The 20972-nt window shown below is 39.8% G+C and overlaps 1 protein-coding gene across 1 annotated transcript in view; it reads right to left on the bottom strand.

Moving 5' to 3' along the window:
* The window catches only part of DYNC1LI1 (dynein cytoplasmic 1 light intermediate chain 1), a 35766-nt gene extending 17309 nt beyond the window's left edge, over positions 1-18457 (bottom strand). Inside the window, exons 1-4 of the mRNA XM_001917517.6 lie at positions 17738-18457; positions 17461-17534; positions 1089-1205; positions 121-351 (exon numbers count right to left, since the gene is read on the bottom strand). Coding sequence (XP_001917552.3) covers positions 121-351; positions 1089-1205; positions 17461-17534; positions 17738-17883 — 568 coding nt within the window. The 5' untranslated portion in view covers positions 17884-18457. The remainder of the gene's footprint in view (positions 1-120; positions 352-1088; positions 1206-17460; positions 17535-17737) is intronic.
* Between the last annotated feature and the right edge of the window lie 2515 nt (positions 18458-20972).

Raw genomic sequence — 20972 nt, 5'->3', positions numbered from 1 at the left:
GTAGTCACATTATGTTTTCTTCATTAAACCTTATTCATAGTCAAAAAATCCTAACGATTATGGTAGTCAGCTAAGAAATTTTGTATTTGAAATCTATATTAATATTTCTAGATTACTCACACTTTTGTTCCATTTCTTTCATTTCTTCAGGAGGAAGTTTTAATTTGTCAATATGTTCTCTAACAACACTTGCCCATTTCTGTAAAGAATCCAAAGCAGTCCAAGGCTTTGACATGTCAACAACCAGCATAACTAGAGTGTCCTTCAGAGAAACGGCATCCAGGGAAAATTTAAGGAGGCCTTTGTGATATAGGTCTCCATCCAAGATCCATATATTACATCTTGTTTGATCTATAATAGACAAAAGAAAGTTACCAACGCAAAAGGGTTAAGTTATTTCATCATCCAACTAACAATACTACTTGGCATTTTAGGACATCTCCACAGGAGATGTCTCCTGGCTTTGACAAGGATCAACTATTTAGGTCACATCTACCACTTTAGTAAAGGCCTAATGAATATTCCTGAAAATGACTTAACTGCCAACATAAAACACCAGCATCCTCTACTTTATATTTCTCAATCCCAAACCACAGACTGAATAACATGTTTCTATTCTTACCATCAGCAGATAGAACCATGCAAATTCAAGATATTATATACAAAAACGAGAAGGCAAGTGATCTATAGAAGAAAAAAATGGCTGATCAGATGAGAAAAGCTGGGGAGTAGATGACATTTTTACGTCAAAAAATGAGAAGGTGAAAAGAGTTAGCAAAACAATCATAGGATCCTATTATTTTACTATCTGAGCGAAAACGAACTGAAAAATTGAGATTCTTCAAGGACAGCATGAAAGCGAAAGTCTCCACACCAAGATATCTTAAGACGTTTAAAAATATCACTACATAAATCCCAATTCCAAATCAATAAAAGTATGCCTAAACATAACGATTTACTGATCGGCATGATGTAGTAGGACTCCTGGTGAAAAATGACACAGTAAGAAAAGTCAAAGACTAACATGTGCAGCACTGCACCTTGGAAAGGCTTCAGGAAACTTAACATTACAAATAAATCACACTCACCATCTCTGTCTTCATCATGAACATTTAAGTACAAATATTCCAATCCTCTTCCTTTCTTGTACTCCTCTATTCCCTGAATTTTTCTTATGAGGCTTGTTTTTCCAGCTCCATCTTCACCTATAAAAAAGGACAAATCCCTTAAATTACAATATGGATTACTTACGGATGCTTTCCAGTACCACGTGAAAAACCCAACTAGAACTAGCTTCAATCAAAAGGGTAATTTGGGGGCCAGCTCCGTGGCTGAGCAGTTAAGTTCGTGCGCTCCGCTTCGGCAGCCCAGGGTTTCGCTGGTTTGGATCCTGGGCGCAAACACAGCACCACTCATCAGGTCATGTTGAGGCAGCGATCCACGTGCCACAACTAGTTGTATATTTTAGTTGTGGGTCCTTCTATGTACCGGGGAGATTTTGGGAGAAAAAGTAAAATAAAAAAGGGTAATTTGATGGATGATAACTAGGCAACTACACAGTTGAAGATGCAGACTTCACCTCCAGGATTCTCTCCCCAAGTGTCTCTGCTCCTCTTGTTAAGTCTCATTCTATCCTATTACAAATGGCTTCCTCTGTGGGTATTTTTCAGGAAGCTCAACTCTTACATCATGCCAGTTTAATCTACAAGGAACAAAAGACTTTCTCTCTTGGCTTTCAGTCTGAAGACTCTCAGGTAAAGACTCTTAATTGGCTTAGTTAGGGTCATGTGCCCACCTACAGGCCAAGCATGGAGGATGGAGGGTACACCAAAACTAACTAGGGCAGGGAGTTGTGACTAGAGCCTCAGTAAAATCATGAAACCATAAGAAATATGTAGCAAGGGAGAGGGTGGGAGCTGGAGGTAGTAAGTTGAGCAAGAACAAGGGTAGAAGGAATGTAGAACAGACAAAAATAAAACATAAACTTAAAAAAGATATTAATAGCAAGAAATCATGTGATTTAAACCTAGCACAAAATTAAAGAGTTTAAAACTAGGCTAGCTATTCAATGTTTTGGTGAAGATTTTTTTGTATTGTGAATTTATTTAAATACTACATGTTACCGTTTCACGGACTTCTTTAGTTATTAGCAGTACCATGTTAATAGTATTTGTAAAGGTGAATTTCTTGGATCTAAGGACTTATTCCTGGAGATTAACGAGTTCTCTAAGAATTTAAAAATCGTTTTCATTTTCATGTTAAGCTTTTAAAAAAAATTACATATGTCTTAGATCTTCTGAATTACCATCTTTATATCTAAAATCTGCCACAAGATTGCAGCACCCACCTCTATATAGATGTTTACAATCCTACTGGTGCCAAGTTGAGGCCAAGTAATGCTGACAGAAGACAGAAGAAAGAGAGTAGACACACAGGCATGCCAAACTCAAAAGAAAGTGTCCCAGAGCAGTCAATATCATATTCAACTGTATTGGTCAGGCTGGTTCTTTTTATGAACTATTTTCCAACACTTCATAGCAATAACTGTAGCCTTAAACAGGCAATAAAGAACTTGACATTAAATGAGTACTTATTTTTCAGTACTATTTTTGCAGTGTACTATCAAACTGGTTTAAAAATAACAAATTGAGTTGAAAATAGTAATATCCATGATGATGACAATGATTTCCATGATGATCCACCATGCTTAAAATGGAAATAATAAAGTTAACCAGTGAAAAATAAAATAGGTACTTTGGCTACTATTAAATCCAACACTGGCATTTAATTTCAGCAAAATACCATGTGTTATATTGATTGCTAATTTGAATTTCATCAGTTCTGTAGCCTTTACAGCATTCAGTTTGTATTTTTTTTAAGTCTGGTAGATGTTCAAGAACTATAAACAAAAAGAATTCAAAGAATTTTTATCTAGTCACTTAAGTAGGCATGAGCATTAGACATAACAAAAATAATTTAAATCACTGTGTGAGGAGATCTATGAAAACTCTGACATCAAAAAAACAGAGTCTGAATAGGCAGAGTAGAGGATTTTTAGGGCAGTGAAACTATTTTGTATGATACTATAACAGCAGATACATGTCATTATACATTTGTCAAAACCCATAGAATGTACAACACCAAGAATGAACCCTCAGGTAGATTATGTGCTTTGGGTGATAATGACATGTCAACAGAGGTTCATCAACTGTAACAAATGTACCACCTTGTGAGATGTCAATAGCAGGAGAGGGTGTGCGTATATGGGGATGGGATATTTGGAAACTCTGTACTTCCCGCTCAATTTTGCTGTGAACCTAAAACTGGTCTGAAAAATAAAGTTCATTAACTTAAAAGAAAAAAGAAAAGGAATCTGAGTCTGTTCTAGAACTAGAAAGGAAAGAATCAAGATTTCTCTTATGACAGGCAAAACAACAACTGAAAACTGATTATCCCACAGAAACAATGTTACGTATTATAAACAAAAACTTAGCGCCCAGACCTATAATAGAAGCTTACATCAACAATACAACGTTCAACAAGAATTCTCTAAAGTACATACAGATCCATAAAAATAGGCAGTAGTCAGATAAAACTTCATTTAATATGACCAAGGATTTATCTTATCTCTTTAATTTCCACTTTAGATGTTAGAAAGTGAAAAGATACCTTAAAGTGAGTCAAAAAATTCAGATGAGTTTATTTTAACTTGTTTTCAATATTTCAAATTACTGAAATATAAAGCTTTCTGAATAAAAATACATACTTGTAAATAATCTTAAGCATAAGCAAAATAAAATCGATAATATCAGCTAGAAATAATCATTGATAATTTGGTTATCTCTTATGGTGATATTATGAGTAATTCTTTAAATAACAAGTTTATGCCTTCCTTTTAGTTGCTCCAACTACAATTTTAAAGGTGTAAGTCAATAGGCTCAGAACAGATTTTGAGTCCAAATTCATGACATCAAAAATACTGTCAGTGGTAACTATCTATGCTCACTATTTTAAGTTCTCGCATCCATCACCAGAACATAGCTGTTTTCTTTTTCTAAGGACTGAATACAAGTGGAAGGGTTCTCCCCCACTTATGATTATGAGACCAGAGTTTACTCCTTTGAGTGAATGTTGTCCATCATTCATTTCACTGGACAATGGTTCTCAAAAAATGTCTCAGACTCACCTATGGGGGCCTGTGAAAACAAACATTGCTGGGCTTCACCTCCTGAGTTTCTGATTCAGTAAGTCTGAGGTGGGGCCCGAGAATCTGCATTTCTAACAAGTTCCCAGTGTTCCTGATGCTGCTAGTCCAAGGACCACACTATGAGAACCACTGCATTAGACGTTTACTGCACTAAGCCAAGCATTAGGAATACAAAGACCTGCATGTGAAAGCTGCTGCCCTCAAAGAGCTCATTAAATTGGAGAGCGAAAACAAACAGGAGACAATTTCAAGATATTGTCATTAGGACTATACTAGAGATATGCAACAAACCAGGAAGCCAGCCCTAAGCGGAGATCCTGGGTTTGCTTGGACATCAGAAAGGGCTTTGTAGAGAAAATAATACTTTAGCCAAATCTTGCAGTGTTAATGAACCATGGAGGGACAGGCATTCCAGGAAGTAAGGAAAGTACAACTAAAAGTACACAGCTATGTACCAGGGGGCTTTGGGAGAAAAAAGAAAAAAAAATCTTTAAAACAAATTTTTTTTAAAAAGATACACTTTACAACATTTAAAAGTGAAAAAGAGTATAATGTAAAATAAACTTAATATGGCAAACACGTAGTTTGAGATTTTTATCCTACCCTGTGATTTCTAAATTTTTCACTTCTGGTAACAAACGAGAAGTGGTCACATTGAGAATAAAGACATTTCATAAACTTAGCACAGGCTGTAAGGAACTCCAATGAAACCCTCTCTACTTACACAGGAGGAAACTGAGGGCAGGCCACAGTCACAGAGATTGTGGGAGTATGGCAACAATCCAAGTCTGCCAAGAGAATCCAAATCAAACTCCTCTCTGCTCTCAAGAGAAAACAGAATAAGGAAAAAAACAGAATATCCTATTCCCAAGAATATTCTAATACTTAACCATGCCTGGCACAGAGAAGATTCTCAACATGTTTCAGGAAGCATTTTGCTTCCTGAAACGAAATTTTTCTGGGAACAAAATTTATATCAACTACTCTTCTCCTCTCTTCAACTTTAATAAGATGTGGAAGTTACAGCTGGAAATTGAACATGCACATTTTACACATATTTTAAGCCCAAGTCCTAAGCCTCAATTATAATGATCATTTTCTGTAGCTTTCACTTTCTCTACACCTAAATGAACTCTGATATGATTTGTCTTGATGGCAAATGTGAACATGTGAATAGGCCTATTTCATAAAAGGTCTAAAAAGGCCAATGAAGACATATTCTGTAAACAAAATCTCATTTGTTACCTACTATTTCCAGAAATCTTATGTGCGGTATTTGCAAAGATGTAGTCTCTTTCTAGGGTTATACATATCTTCAAATCACACAGTTTGTTAGACCGTTTTTTCTCTTTTTATGTCTTCAAGCATTTAATCCATAGCCTCCTGCTAGTTCTCTTCTCACTATACCAACGTACTAGTCAAAAGTGAACATTCATTAAGTTCATACTGTATTCTGATGCATTTCCCATCCTGCAGCTGAGTGATCTTCCAGAAACAATTTCATCACGCCACTCTCGCCCTTAGGACACATTAGGGGATTCTAGTTACTGATATGAATGCTTAAGTATTTAGAAGGAAGTATACTGATAACTGTAATTTACTTTGAAATGCATCAAAAAAGAGGGAAATGGGACACAAGTGATAAAGCAAATATAGTTAAATATTAATGGTAGAATCTAAGTTTAGGTATATGAGTATTAACTGCAAAATTCCTTCAACTTTTCTGTATGTTTGGAATTTCCATAAGATGTCAGAAAAAAAACCCTTCAGGGTCTTCCTGCTGCTCTTGTGGTAAAGGGCAAACTATAAGGGCCAATACTCCTTAAAAAGGCCCTTTACCTTGCCTGCCCATCTGTCACCATGTCCCACACCCATATGCTAGGCTCCAACCATCCACAACTGCTTCCAGTGCAGCAGAGAGGCCTCAGTCTCTCCCAATCCTAGATCTTCACACATGACATCACTCCTTTCTGGAATATTCTTCCCTTCCCCTCCCCACATCTAGCAGAACCCTAGCTTATCCTTCCAGTCACTATTTAGTTTCCTCTAAGAAGCTTTCTTTGACTTCGCAAGTCTGGTTAAGTGCCCTCTGTGTTCCCAAGAGCACACCGCACACTTACAACACTTCACTTCATTGCAGTGTGTCAGTTTATTCGTGTTTCCTCCAGCAGACTATAAGTGTGTCAAGTCTGTCCTCTTCATTCAACAAATATTCTTTGGGCAGGTTTTCTTAACAGTAAACAGGATATAAAGTTCTTGCTTTTAACGTGCTTACAGACAAGAAATTATCCTATTCTTAACAGCCACTGTCCTTGCTGGCTTACCAAAAAGTGAAACCACGGCTGTCATTGTCTCTTCAGACTGCAATAACAAAAATTCCATAGACTGGGTGGCTTATAAAAAACAGACATTTATTTTTCACAGTTATGGAGGCTGGAAGTCCAAGACCAAGGTGCCAGCACAATCAATGTCTAGTGAGGGCTCACTTCTGGCTCACAGACGGCTATCTTCTCACTCTGTCCTCACATGGCGGAAGGGGTGAGAGAGCTGTCCTCAGTTTCTTTTTTTAAATTTTGTTTTCTTTCTTCCTTTTTTTTGGTGAGGACGATTGTCCCTAAACTAACATCTATGCCAGTTTTCCTCTATTTTGTATGTGGGACGCTGCCACAGTGTGGCTGGACAAGCAGTGCGCAGGTCCACGCCTGGGATCCCAGACCCACGAACCCTGGGCTGCCAAAGCGGAGTGTGGGAACTTAACTGCTACACCACTGGGCCAGCCCATGACGTCTCTTTTATAAAGGGACTGATTCCATTCATGAGGGATCCACCCTCATGACCTAGTCTCCTACCAAAGACCTCACCTCCTAATGCCATCACATGGGGGGTTAGGATTTATATGAATTTTGGGGGTACACATTCAGTCTATAGTACCTGTCCTATACATAGAAGATCCTTTACCAATGTTCATATCTCTTAATCCCAACCACAGTCTCTATTTTCATAATTATATCTCATCTGTAACTGCTTGTCCTGGGCTTTTACCATAATCTATTAAAATAATTCATTACTCTTATCTCTAAAACTCACGCAGCTACCTCTCATCAATTACAGATCAATAAATAGTGTAAGCTCATAACACACACGTCCTTTACTAAACTTATGAAAGCTTTCTAGTCATTGGACTGAATTGTTGGTCCTTAGCTGCCTTGCCACAGCCAAGCTGAACTATGTTCGAAGACGTTAAAAAGTCCATCTGAACCCTCTCTCTTTATTCTATTAGGCAATTAGAAGGATTAGAAGATGTTAAAATTCAGGATGCTTGTCTTTGGCATTGATAGACATTTAAGATCATCTTTAATGGCCAAACAATTCAAGAAAGAAATCACTATATTCGAAGTTATTTTTGGAAAACAAAACACAGAGCCTAATAATTTGAGGTGTAAAATAAAACAAAATAAAAATACCTACACATGTACTTCATTCCATGGACTTAATACACCTTTAAAGTGACAAGTACAGCAAAGTGGTCCGCGTAGTTTCAAACAATCTGAAAGAATTATCTCCCTATCATCTATAAACTGTAAGAAAGCTTTATCTTCAGTTCCCTGGCCTTCAGCTGGCAGTGAAACAGACACACTAGCTTTAAGTGTGCCAGCCAAACAGTTAATGATCTGTACACATACACTTACACAAGGAGAGTTCCTGTTTAAACACACTAAGATGAAAGCCCTTCTATAAAGAAAGAACACTTTAGGGTGATGATGTTAAAATTAGTCTCTAAATATTTTATCGAAATTTGCATTTTTATATTAGATTTTCTTAAAGAGGGCATATTTCAAAGGTGTTTTTAAAACAAACCAAAACATTTCATTTAGATCAAATTTTATTATAATAAAGCTATTTTCATGTCCTCATGCAGGTGCTGGGAAACTTTTTCTCTAAAGGACTAGATAGTAAATATTTTAGGCTCTTCAGGCCACATAAGGTCTCTGGCACACACTCATCTTTGTTTTTCCCCCCAACTCTTTAAAAATGAAAACAAACAAACAAAAACCCATTCTTAGCTTGCTGGCCATATAAAAACAACCAACTTCTGTCCTCATGAATGAACCAAAGCAGAAAAGATTTATTGATCAGAGTACAGTGAAATTATCCACAGCAAATAAGCCTGCATTCCAAATTATCTGTCTGAACTCTGTCCAAATAAGTCACTCTCTGTGAGCCAAATATAAGATCCAAGCACTTAAAAGAAATTTGGTTTTACTATAAAGCAATAACAGCCATCAATTCTCACTTCTTCTCAGTTCAGATTTGAAAACCAAATTGACTGCAAAAGAAAATCTCCTTAAACTCCACAGTCATGAAAACATACAGTCATGTGCCATATAACAATGCTTCTGTCAATGACGGACTGCATCAACGATGGTGGTCCCATAAGATTAGCACCATACTGCCTAGGTGTGAAGCAGGCTACACTGTCTAGGTTTAGCGTGAGTACACCCTATGATGTTCACACAATGACGAAATCACCTAACGACACATTTCTCAGAACATATCCCCATCGTTAAGCTACATATGACTGTATAGGGACAAAGGTGTGTCCACGATACTGTTTATCTCCCCAACAGATCTCTAAACCAACAACAGGATGTAATGTCCATAAACTCTATAATGATAATTTAATTGAGAGGAAAAATGCAAAGATTCAGAAGATGTGATTTCTAACTGCAACACTGTCACCATTAGTAGTGTGAGCCTGGACAAGCCAAGTATTTCCGCTTGCTCTCTATCTTCTAAATACAGGGGGTAAAAACCAGACGATCTCTATGGTGATGAATTTAAAGTTCTCTGACTATTATCATTCATTACTTCTTCAGTGATACACTAGAAAATTCCTTTATAAGATATCAACTGTATTTTTAAAAGATAACATAAAAACATGAATAACGAAAATGAGCAAAGAAAAACACCTAAGGACACTAACACATTAATAACAGCTATCTTTTTTTTTTTTTTTTTTTTTTTTTTTTTTAAAGATTTTATTTTTTCCTTTTTCTCCCCAAAGCCCCCCGGTACATAGTTGTGTATTCTTTGTTGTGGGTTCTTCTAGTTGTGGTATGTGGGATGCTGCCTCAGCGTGGTCTGATGAGCAGTGCCATGTCCGCGCCCAGGATTCGAACTAACGAAACACTGGGCCGCCTGCAGCGGAGCGCGAGAACTTAACCACTCGGCCACGGGGCCAGCCCCAATAACAGCTATCTTGAACATTTCCAATTGAAGTGTTTGAAGTGTTTTACAAACATTATCTCACATTATCCTCAAATAATCCTAAAAGGTAAACAGTGTAATCTGAAAGATTAAGCACTTTGCTAGAGAAGGGTCAGGATTTGAATCCAGCAGCACTCCTAAACACTATAGACATCGATCGCCTAGTCTTCTCCATCCAGCTCAAGGTAAACAGCGATGACAATAGGTAAAATTAAGCAGTATGCTGCCTCCCTTTTCTCCGAGTTTCCTCTCCTATTACTGTGGAAGGCTAAAGCACAGGTTTGTGCACCTGACATCTGCTTTCTATGCAGAGCTTTGTTTCACATTTCCACACCTCTGCTGGATACACTAGGTCCATGGCATCAAGATAATCAGGTCAGGAGAATTCTAGCCTGCCATTGTCCTTCTTTACCCAAGTGAGATATCAATATTGCAAAGCTGACATTTTTGATTTGGCCTTGCATGATGTAAAGTAAATCATCCTATTCTATCTGAAAGCTCTTGTGACAAGAGTCATGAAGGGTCTTCAGAGGAACTACTTTTGGGCTCAGACCTTCAGCATGTTCTTCCACAGGTTATCTGGATGATCCAAGTCGGGGGAGGACCTTTGGATTGCTCCCTGTTTCACAGGGAGCACCTCCTCCTTGCCTCAGCTGGCAAGAGCAAGGAGAAGCTGCTAATCAGCTGCCCCTGGTGCTTTTAAGTAAACATTTATGCCTGTTCAAGACCACATCCCTCCAATATGTCAGCAGTGCCTGTAGAATAGAAAGTTAGACAAACCCAATTTTGAATTCTAACTCAGTTGTGTAACCTGGGACTCAAAACCCTCTTCTGTAACGCAGTGAACATGCTACATAATAAAGCACCTAGCAGAACACGCAAGTTAATAGGCAAAATACACGATCGTTCCCATTCCATGGGCTGGCCAAAGCCCTACCTCTGGATCTCACCATTCAGCAATCCATATTACAGTAAAAAAGAGAATTTATCCTTTAACATCTCCCTCACTCTCACAGACTGACTAGACACAAACCAAAAACCACTCAGTGTAATTCAATAAACATTTACCAAGGCCAATAAATGCTAAGCCCAATGGTTATTAACAGTTCCTATGTTCCAGAAAGTCAAAGTGACACTAAAACAATAGATCTTAGTCAACAAATATGGTATATCTTATACAATTAAATTGCCTTTAAATTAAGGTGCCAATTTTTAACCTACCTACCAAGACAGGCAAACATTATAATGAATAATCCTTAGTGTCAGCAATGGTGCTAGACAAATAAGTACTCTAATACTGATGGTGTGAATGTAAATGATACAACTTTCTTAGAAGATTGTTTGGCAATAGATAGAAAGATTGAAAAAACATATACTTTTGACTCAGCAAGTCAACTTGTAGGGATTTATCCCAAAGATAATACTGGGCAACCAGAAAATGAGGTATAACAATAATGATCTGTCTACCAATCAATTATAATCATGGTATAGCCATACATATTATTCAGTCACTACAAGGGAGAAATCCTTATCTATTCTGATTTTAAAAACCCCCTGATACACTAAACAAAAAAAAAATCAGACTACAAAATACTCCATAAGGTATGATGAGTCTATTTTTCTAAAAACACAAATATACACATAGAAAAAATGAACACTCATTATCTCTACATGGTAAGATCATACGTTATTTTCATTTTCTTATATTTGTAAATTTTCTCTCTCTCTCTAGCAAGAAAACATGTAGTACTTTTATAACTTAAAATAGTGATGTCCAATTTTGAAATGAAGGTGTATTTTCTTTTGAGGAAGTTTAGCCCTGAGCTAACATCTGCCCCCAATCCTCCTCTTTTTTGTTGAGGAAGATTGGCCCTGAGCTAACCTCCGTGCCCGTTTTCCTCTACTTTATATGTGGGACGCCTGCCACAGCATGACTTGACAGGCAGTGTACAGGTCTGTGCCCAGAATCCAGGCCTGCAAACCCCAGGCCACTGAGGCATAACATGTGACCTTAACCACTAAGCACCAAGCCGGCTCTGAAATGAAGGTGTTTTTGACATAATTTCTTTTACTTCTTTTAACCCCATGGAGTATGAAAGAATCTCCATTTACAGGTCAGAAGGTTGTAATCTGCCCACAATCCCACAGCTTCAAATGGTAGTACAGGCTGATTCTCAGACCTGGTGCCTGCAGGTCAGGACTCCTTCCACCATACCTGAGCTGCCTCATCCCTTTTCACTGGGTTTTAACCACTGCAACACATTCCCTCAGTCTGCAGCCTGCAGAGTTCTTCTCCTCAACCTAATCAGCAAAATTTTGCTCAGTACCACCTTTTCCACAAAATCTTAGGTGACTTACTTATCAATTATTTCATATTTGATTTGTACTACTTCGAGTCTTTTCCTACCAGAACCTATAAGCTCCTGGAGGGCAGGGACTGAGTCTTAGTCAGCCCTGTTTTCCTCAGATGACTCAGCAAAGTATTTTATGCATCACATGATTGTAATAAATGTCTGATGAACGAATGAATACAGAGGAGGTAATCTGTGAAGTCTTTCTAACAGCCACTGCCTTGACTTTACAAGTAAGGAAAATAAGGCCCAAAAAGGTTAGTACGTGGCCATGCACTTATTAATAACAGTCTAATGCTGGACTTTGGTCCTTTCTTCTTCCTGATTCAAGTCTTCTCTTTGTTTTGCATTTTCAAAGTGCTTTTGCTGACATTCTCTCTCACATGGACTTCATACCAGCCGAATTAACACTCTACTGGCCTACACCTGCAGGTCTACCAACTCTTTTTTCTGTTTTTGACAGGCAAACATTGGAGTAAATACATGAGCTCCTCTTAACACTTTAAACCTACGTTCAGGCTATATTTTGACCTGGAATAACAATGATACTTTGAGTAAAAGCTGGTCATCATTCAGACATTTATTTACTGAGCACCTATTATGTGCCAAACATCACATTCGATTAACCAGAAACTTCTATTAACTTGCATCCATGCTTACTGATAAAATTGATGTCCATAATAACCTAAAGTAGGGGATCCACAAACTTCAGCCCACAGGCCAAATCTCTGTTTTTGTAAATAAACTTTATTCAACACTGCCATACCCATTCATTTATGTACTGGCTATGGCTGTTTTGGAGCTGCAAGGGCAGGGCTGAGTAGTTATAACAGAGAACACATAGCTCACAAAGCTAAATTATTTACTATCTGGCCCTTTATATAATAAATTGCTGACCTTGATGAATAAAATACCAATATGCCACTGGACTCTCAAAACATTTTATATTTGGTGTATTTTTAGTAGCAGTAACACATAACATGCAATAAATAATTTTATGTTAATCCTTTGAAAATCACCAATCCAGTATTATATATGCAGTAACACTCTATTCCTTGCATTACACTCCCATAACCAATTACGCCAAAAAATATTAACATACTTCAACTGATAAAAATCTGTTTCCCACAAGTCATGGTACCTTGATGATCTTTAATCCCAGCTTCTCACAAGAAGTTTCAGACTGAACAATCTCATTATTTTTAGAGTCAATTCTCCCAGAGAAAACCATTCACTTCCTTGACAAGTTACTTTTCTGACCAGATCTCTAGCTCCACTGTGTATCTTGAGGTTTCCTACTCGCAATAATTCAAGCATAACAGAAGCTAGTTTTGTTCCTGAATAAGAAAGAAGACTGGTTCAAACACACCTCCTGAGGATGCTCAGCATTGTGTGGGACTTTCTTGGCTGCACAATACCCTGGACTAGCGCCTTCAGGGAAAACTAGAGACTCTAGATTTCTTCCCTGGGTGGAAGCAAAGAGCCCACATCTACAGCGCAAAGTTTATTAATTTAAACCCAATCGCAGCGTCTTCAAAACATTTCTTTAAAAATATTTAATAAGCCCACTCATAGGTGGAAGTTAACATATAGACAAGGAGAACTGATGGGTGGTTACCAGGGAAAAGGGGGGGTGGGGGAGGGCACAAAGGGTGAAGCGGTATACCCACAACATGACTAACAATAATGTACAACTGAAATCTCACAAGATTGTAATCTATCATAATCTTAATTAAAAAAATATTTAATAACTCACAACTTTTAGAATAAAAACAAATGACAATGTCAGATCAGACAAGGCTTCACAGATCACTAAATCCGCATCTCAATTTACAGAAGAGAAAGATGAGGCTTACGTGATTTGCCAAAGAGCCAACTAGTTTTCATTAATTCATGTGGGCCTCAACTCCTAAAATTATACTTATGTCTGATCTATAAGGCAGACACTGTGCTGGGGGCCAGGAGTACACATATATATTAATAGACAATGAATTCAATTAATCTAAATCAACGAGATTTTTTCAATGAAACAGATACATCAGGGGAATCATATAAAATTAATTAGTAACTGCTAAACATCTACTTTTCCTACAAAGAAAGCTCTCTTTTTCCTTTAGGGAGACAGTCCAGTGTACAGGTTAAGAATACTGGCTCTGGAGCCAGGCTGTACAATTTAGAATCCTGACATTGTCTCTTTCTGGCTGTGTAACCCTACGGCAATTTACTTAACAACTCTGTTCCTTGATCTTTAAGGGGATAACCAGAGTATGTAAACAATCCTTACATGGCTGGTACATGTAGGTGCTCTATAATGTTAGGTATCACTACTGTCATTTTCCTTAGGGAGTTTTCTTATCAAAACATGGGAAAGTAACCAAGATATGGAGAAAGTACTCTTAAAAGCAGCTATTAAACTATAATTACAATTACTGTAGTAAAAATTGTTTAAACATACAGTGTAAAGAGGAAAAAACAGTTCTTAAAAGGACAATTTGTAAGTTAAATAATATTTAAAATACATGCACAAGAAGTTTTGCCTTTAATATTAAACATAAACTTTACTGAAGCTCATTCTCAAGATCTTTCAAGAAAGAGAATGGTTAAACACTAATGTCACAGTGTTTCTGGGTTTCACCAGGGGTCAGGCCTAGGTAGATTAAATGACTGCTCAAACATAAGTGCTGTGACCACAGTGGTGTCCCTCAATACGTTACATCCTAGAATCCAACAAATATTCCGGTTTTACTTTAAAGCAATTCCTAGTACTTTGACTCAAAGATAGCCTTCTTAAAAAGTTATGCAGTAGGAAGAGTATATGGCGCACTCTCCCTTGCAGGGACTTCTAACAAGTTGGAAAGTCATGTCAGAATCACAAAACATGGGGCCCTTATAGCTGTGTAACCTTGGAAAACTCACTTAACAGGTCTCAAAAATTTATTACCTATCTATAAATTGGTGCTAACATCTACCTCCCAGACTTGAGGAGGGGGCACTAAGATTTCGAAGAAAATGCTTTGAGAATGGCTCATACACATGCATACATTGCTAGTCCCTACCCTTTTCTCCCATAAACAGTGGCAGAGCAGGCCATGCAGCAAGCAAAGGTTAAACGGCAATTTCTGTCCAGGGTACATAAGCCTTAATCATCATTCCTATTCTAGGTTGTCTCCAGAAATGCAAAAGTTTGTTATATTCTCAGACTTGGTTTTTTAAATACAGGACTCCAGAGATGACCATAATTCATGAAAGACACGTTAGAGCCAAGCATCTTCCTGCCTAGCACCTTCAAACTCATAACAAAGAAAACTACAATCCCTATTTCTGTTTCTTCCCTCCACCAGCATAGATTGAATGCCGCCATAATGTGTGATAAAATGTCTTTAAGCAATCTTTAGAAGTATTTCAGAAAATTAATCCTATTTATGTAACCAGTATAAAAATCTGCTATTAGTCTTCCACAGCTGAAAAGAACTTTGATAAAAATCCTAATAGTACTCAAAGAAAAATTTTAAATTTCAAGCTCATATAGCTTGATACCAGATGAAGATTTATGAACTATTAAGCTCATAAAAAAAGAAATTTAATCTATTCTAAGTATGAAAGGTTGGAAGAGCCTGGGGCCTCTAAGTATATTCAGTCGCAAGCACTGACCCAGTGTCAAAAGAAGGTTAAAAAGGGGGGGGGGGGGGGGGGACAAAAAAAGTGTGGTGCGACCTCAGTGCAGATCAGGAACATCAAGAAATGAAGAAAACTGTCACTTTTGTTTCACTACAAACAGAATCATCTAAGCAATATCTAATGCACATGAATAACTGGGAGGAACTTATAAAATGAGAACAAAGTTATGGAATCTTATCTTTACAATGACAGTATTTGAAAAGAATGTTATTTAACTTAGATTAATTAAAATATAATCCACTTCAAGGAGGTCACACTGTCTTAAGTTTATTTTAGTTTAGTGAGTAATAGTAATTTGTTTAAATTAGTAAACTTAAAACATTTTCTGAAAAATTTTTTGCTTATCTCTGCCCTATAAATATCACTTATGTAGGCAGTAATTCAATTTTTTTTTAAAGATTTTATTTTTTCCTTTTTCTCCCCAAAGTCCCCCAGTACATAGCTCTATATTTTTAGTGTGGGTCCTTTTAGTTGTGGCAGGTGGGATGCCGCCTCAGCATGGCCTGATGAGTGGTGCCATGTCCGCGCCAGAGATCCGAACCAGTGAAACCCTGGGCGGCCGAAGCGGAGGGCGCGAACTTAACCACTCGGCCACCGGGCCGGCCCCAGTAATTCAATTTTTAAAAAGTTCTGATAAAAAACTATTTTCTAATCCAGTTAAAAGAAATCTATCACAAAAAGTCACTGTGCTATTATCACTTTACAAACATCATCTCATTCAGTCCTCCCCACACCCTAGGAGGCAGACATTATTATTTCTATAATATCCATTTTAAAGATGAAGAAACTGAGGCTTACAGATGTCAAGGAACTCACTTATGATCACACGGCTAGTATGTTACAGAGCCATGACTGAACCCAGGTCAAGCTGCAGCAGATGCTTTTAATCACATTAAAAACAAAGGCAAAAACTAATTTTTCAACTAGCTCCATGTAACTTTAAAGAAACTCAAGAATCATATATTCTAGATTGGGAGCAGTTCATGCAAAAAAAGTAATTTGTTTCTATCGAAACACTCCTATTAAAAGTAGACGCTGTCAAGTAGCACTTGACTTCTTTGTTTCCTTATGTTTTTAGATGTACATAACAAAAATAGTCTTGAGACACCAACACTGAAGTTTTAAAATTTAACCATCATCTTCTAAGTCAAACTTCAATCTCTCACATTTAAAGAATATGGAAGAAATCTCTCCTCTAAATGACTCAGGAGCTAAGCCTGCAAAAATGTGAACCTGTGAATTGCTCTCCCTCCCCGCGCTTTACGCCCGCCCTCAGAATCACTAAAGAAACAAAATACATAACTTCCAGAGAGCAGAAGGGGATACAGAACAATCAGGAGAAATGAGACGTTAGACAATTTCCCCTTATTACATCCATTTGGCTGAAGGGATTGAACTAGAAAGGTGTTCCACTGCCCTTCACAAATTTCAGAATTATAAGTGACAGTTAAAAAGGCAGCTGCAACACGAGCCCACTGTAACCGAAAAAGCTGAATCAAACAAGAACATTTATCACGACTACCAGGTCTCATTTCTAGCTTCTCTGTCAACTATACAGAATCAGCTATTAAATATTAATAGCATGCCATTTGCACTGGAGCTCTTGAGAAGAGCCTTCTGATATCAATTTTTGTCGTGAAAGAAAAAGTGTCCTTTTCTACGTAAACCCCAAACCACAGGAATCCCTCAGATGGGCTCCTGCACTCGGTCCTTCTCTGGGAAGGCTGTCGGGGCCACCCCCACATCCAGGGGAGGAGAAAGGGCTCTGGGGAGGGCAGGTCCCTGCAGGTCCCGGGGCAGGGGTCCCCGTTCCCCTTCCTCCCCAGCTGTCAGCGACGAGCCGGGCAGCGGGGCGGGGCAGGACCCGCTGTCGGCACAAAGCGGGCGGGCGGGCCAGGACCCGGGCCGGGGTGTGGGCCGGCCGGGGCGGGGCGGAGCGAGGCGGGGGACACTTACCCAGCAGCAGTACGTTCTTCCCGGCGGGGAGCTTGGAGCGCGAGCGGGTGGAGACCTCGCTGAGGATGCAGGACCTAACGGGGAGCAAGGCGCACGCTGAGACGGGGGCCGGGGCCGCAGCGCGGGAGGGACGGAGCCGGCCTCGACGCGCCCGGGAGGGGGCTGCCGAGAGCGCAGTGGCCTGGGCCCGGCGCCGAGCTCCGGCGGGTACGGGATCCCGAGGGGTCTGCAAGGCCGGGAGTGCCCGCGGGGACCCAGGGAGGGGTGGGGTCGTTACCAAAGGTTCTGCCCGTCCTCGTCGTCGCCGGCTGCGGCGCCGCCGTTGCCCGATGTGAGCTCGTTGGCCAAGGGGCCGCCCGTGTAAGTCGAGGCTAATCCCGCCGGAGAGGAACCGAAAGAGCCGACTCGCCCCACGGCCGCCATCTTGTTGGGGAACCACACCACTCCCGGCAAGGCTGAATGAGAGAGGCGGCGGTGGCGGCGGCGGCGGCGGCAGCGGGGCGGCGGGAACCCGGATATGGAGCGTTCGGCGCACGGGAGCGGGGCGGGCTCTGCGGGGGTGACGCCCCGGGCCCTGCAGGGACTGACAGAGCGAGCGAGGACGGACTGCGCGTGCGCTACAGGCTGGCGGGAGCGCGTTGTCGGGGGGGGGGGAGGATGCGCGTGCGCATGCGTGGGCGGCCGCGCAGGCTACTCTTCTGCGGCTCCAGGCTTCTTGAGCTGAACCTGTTGAAGCGCTTCCCGCCGCCCCACCCGCAGCCCTGGGCTGCAGCAGGGCAGGTTGGGGTGTGTCCGGTGAATAGTGCTCCCTCCCACTCTTCAGTTGGGTCCACAAAACCCGCAGCCACCGTGGAATTCCTGCGCTGTCATTGCCGTCCCACTAGCATTCAGGCTGAGCGCCACTCCCTCGCCTACACCGACGCCTTATCGGCTCCAAGATGGAAATGGGCCGCCGCGCTGCAAGAGGGTGCTGTGCAGCCCCGGTCTGAAGTGTTACTGTAGTCCTGGATTTCTGGGCTTTTTGCCTTCTCAGGTGATGACGTGTTCCTCAAACCTTGGTCCCACATCAGAAATAGGTTCCCCCAGCCTCTGAGCAGCTGCCTGACAAAGAGTGTTGACGGGGCTTGTTTTAAGGGTCTAGATGTTTTGTATGAGACTCCGCGTGAGATTTAAAATCACCCACTAGGTGAATCATTCGTCCATCCATTCATCCGTCCATCCCGTCAACAGATGCTTATTCAACACTTAACTATGTTATGGCACTGGGAATACACAGATGGAAAAGAACGGACCTCAGATAGCCCTAAAATAGCTTCTTTTCTATCAGAACTTTACTATATATATTTAAATATATAAATATGTTTGAATGTCTGAGCTCCACGTCCAGAAAGAGTTGATGGTTTTAAGCTTCTATCCTAGTACACCTTGTACGAGCAGTTGCTTAAAATAGTCTGGCCTTTGTACATTATCACTTTGCTGTTAGTGCCTGTGGAATCTCTTCCAACTCCTAGTGGCCCTGTGTACAGCAGAGTAGAACCCTGCTGGGTCTTTTGTGCCATCGTCTCATCTTCCAGGGCTGTATCAGACAATGCTCTGCTGCTATTCATAGGGTTTCCATGGCCCATGGAGAGGATGGCCAAGTCCTTCTTCCTAGTCTGCTTGGTCTGGAAGCTCTTCTGAAACTTGTCCACCACGGATGACCCTGCTGATATTTAAAGTACCGGTGACATAGCTTTCAGCATTACAGAGCCACCACAGTGTGACAACTGACAGATCAGTGGTGTGGTTCCCTGACTGGGAACCGAACAGGCCACAGCGAGGAGAGATGAGAACAGCAAGTCTTAACCACTAGACTGCAGGGCTGGCAACATTGTTGCTATCGTTTCATATTTGAAGATCACTTGCTAATATATGACCTAATCAATGCTGTTAGGCTAGTGAGAAAATCCATAGCTAAAGGCTGTATTTGCTATACATTAACATTGCGGTTAGAAGGCTTTGGAGGCTGGCAAATCTGAGTTTAGATCCAGCTCATTCAGTTTACTGGCTATGTAACCTTAGAGAATTTTCTTTACCTCTCTGAGTCTCAGTTTCCTTATCTGTAAAATGGGGATAAAAGGACTTAGAATTGTTATGAAGACTAAATGGGATAATTCATGTAAAATGGCTTAGAACAGTGACTGACAAATCTTAAGTGCTCGATATATGTTTATTACTGACTCATGTTTTCCTTTACCTTTCAAAACATTCGGATCTGACCAACCCCTGAAATTGACAGACCTAATGAAATCCTGCAGCTAAATCTTTTCATATCTTGTTTATCTGGTTAGGAAAGGGACCAGAACCCTGTCTTGGGATCCCAGGCTTTGTATGATGACGAGCAGGACAGGGACTCCAAGGGGAAACTGGATCTTTAAGTCACTGCTGTAGAGGAGAGCTGTATACTGCATTTGGCCCTTCTAAGTGTTGATTCACTCTCTGTACTTTGTTCCCTCAGTCATCTTTCACCTTCAGAGCATTTTTTCTTCAATTTGGCTTATGTACAGAGTTGTCAGTTCTGTATCATATTTACTTTGGAAAATATTTACTTTATAATAGTGTCAGGCTTTATAACTTTATAACACCGTATTATAACACTTTATAATAGTGTCTAATGTCCCATGACTTCTAGATGCTCGACTGCCCACTTATATTGAGGTCAAAGTTGTATTCTTTGTGGTTTTAAAATATCTCTGTCCAGCATTGCTCCATTAAGATGGCTGACAAAAGGTCATTTATGAGTGCCCACTATCTGCCAGGCACTCTACGTGTTGTGATTTGCAATCCTCATAGTTCGAAAGGGATCAGTGAAATTGAGTAACTTACCCCAGGTCGCACAAGTGATAAACTGAGATTTTGACTTTCCACTCTGTCAAATCGTGGGTCAAATCATGTTAGAATAAATGTCTTGGCAACTTTATTTATTTTTTAATCAGTTATATATTTATTTGTATATAATACTCTATAATAACATGGACAATGAATGAAATGTAATATTTACATAAGATTGTAATATATTTATTTATAAATATTATGTCAACATAATCATATTTTGTAGGGAAACTGTATAAGAGCATATAGTGAGATATTTCAGGGTTTTTTTTCATCCTTATATTTTGATTTCTGTGTAGATTACATCATGTTCACCACCCAAAGATTAATTACAATCCATCACCACACACATGTGCCTAATCACCCCTTTCACCGTCCTCCCTCCCCACTTCCCCTCTGGTAACCACCAATCCAATCTCTGTCTCTATGTGTTTGTTTGTTGTTTTTATCTTCTATTTATGAATGAGATCATACGGTATTTGACTTTCTCCCTCTGCCTTATTTTGCTTAGCATAATACACTCAAGGTCCATCCATGTTGTCACAAATGGCCAGCTTTCATCCTTTTTAATGGCTGAGTAGTATTCCATTGTGTATATTTGTCCTGGCAACTTTAGATGCTGTTACGATAAATACCGTCTA

The sequence above is a fragment of the Equus caballus genome, chromosome 16 (assembly GCF_041296265.1).
Source record: "Equus caballus isolate H_3958 breed thoroughbred chromosome 16, TB-T2T, whole genome shotgun sequence".
Classification (NCBI taxonomy): Eukaryota; Metazoa; Chordata; class Mammalia; order Perissodactyla; family Equidae; genus Equus; species Equus caballus.
The sequence above is the reverse complement of the archived record's forward strand: the minus strand, read 5'-3'. Positions and strand labels throughout refer to the sequence as shown.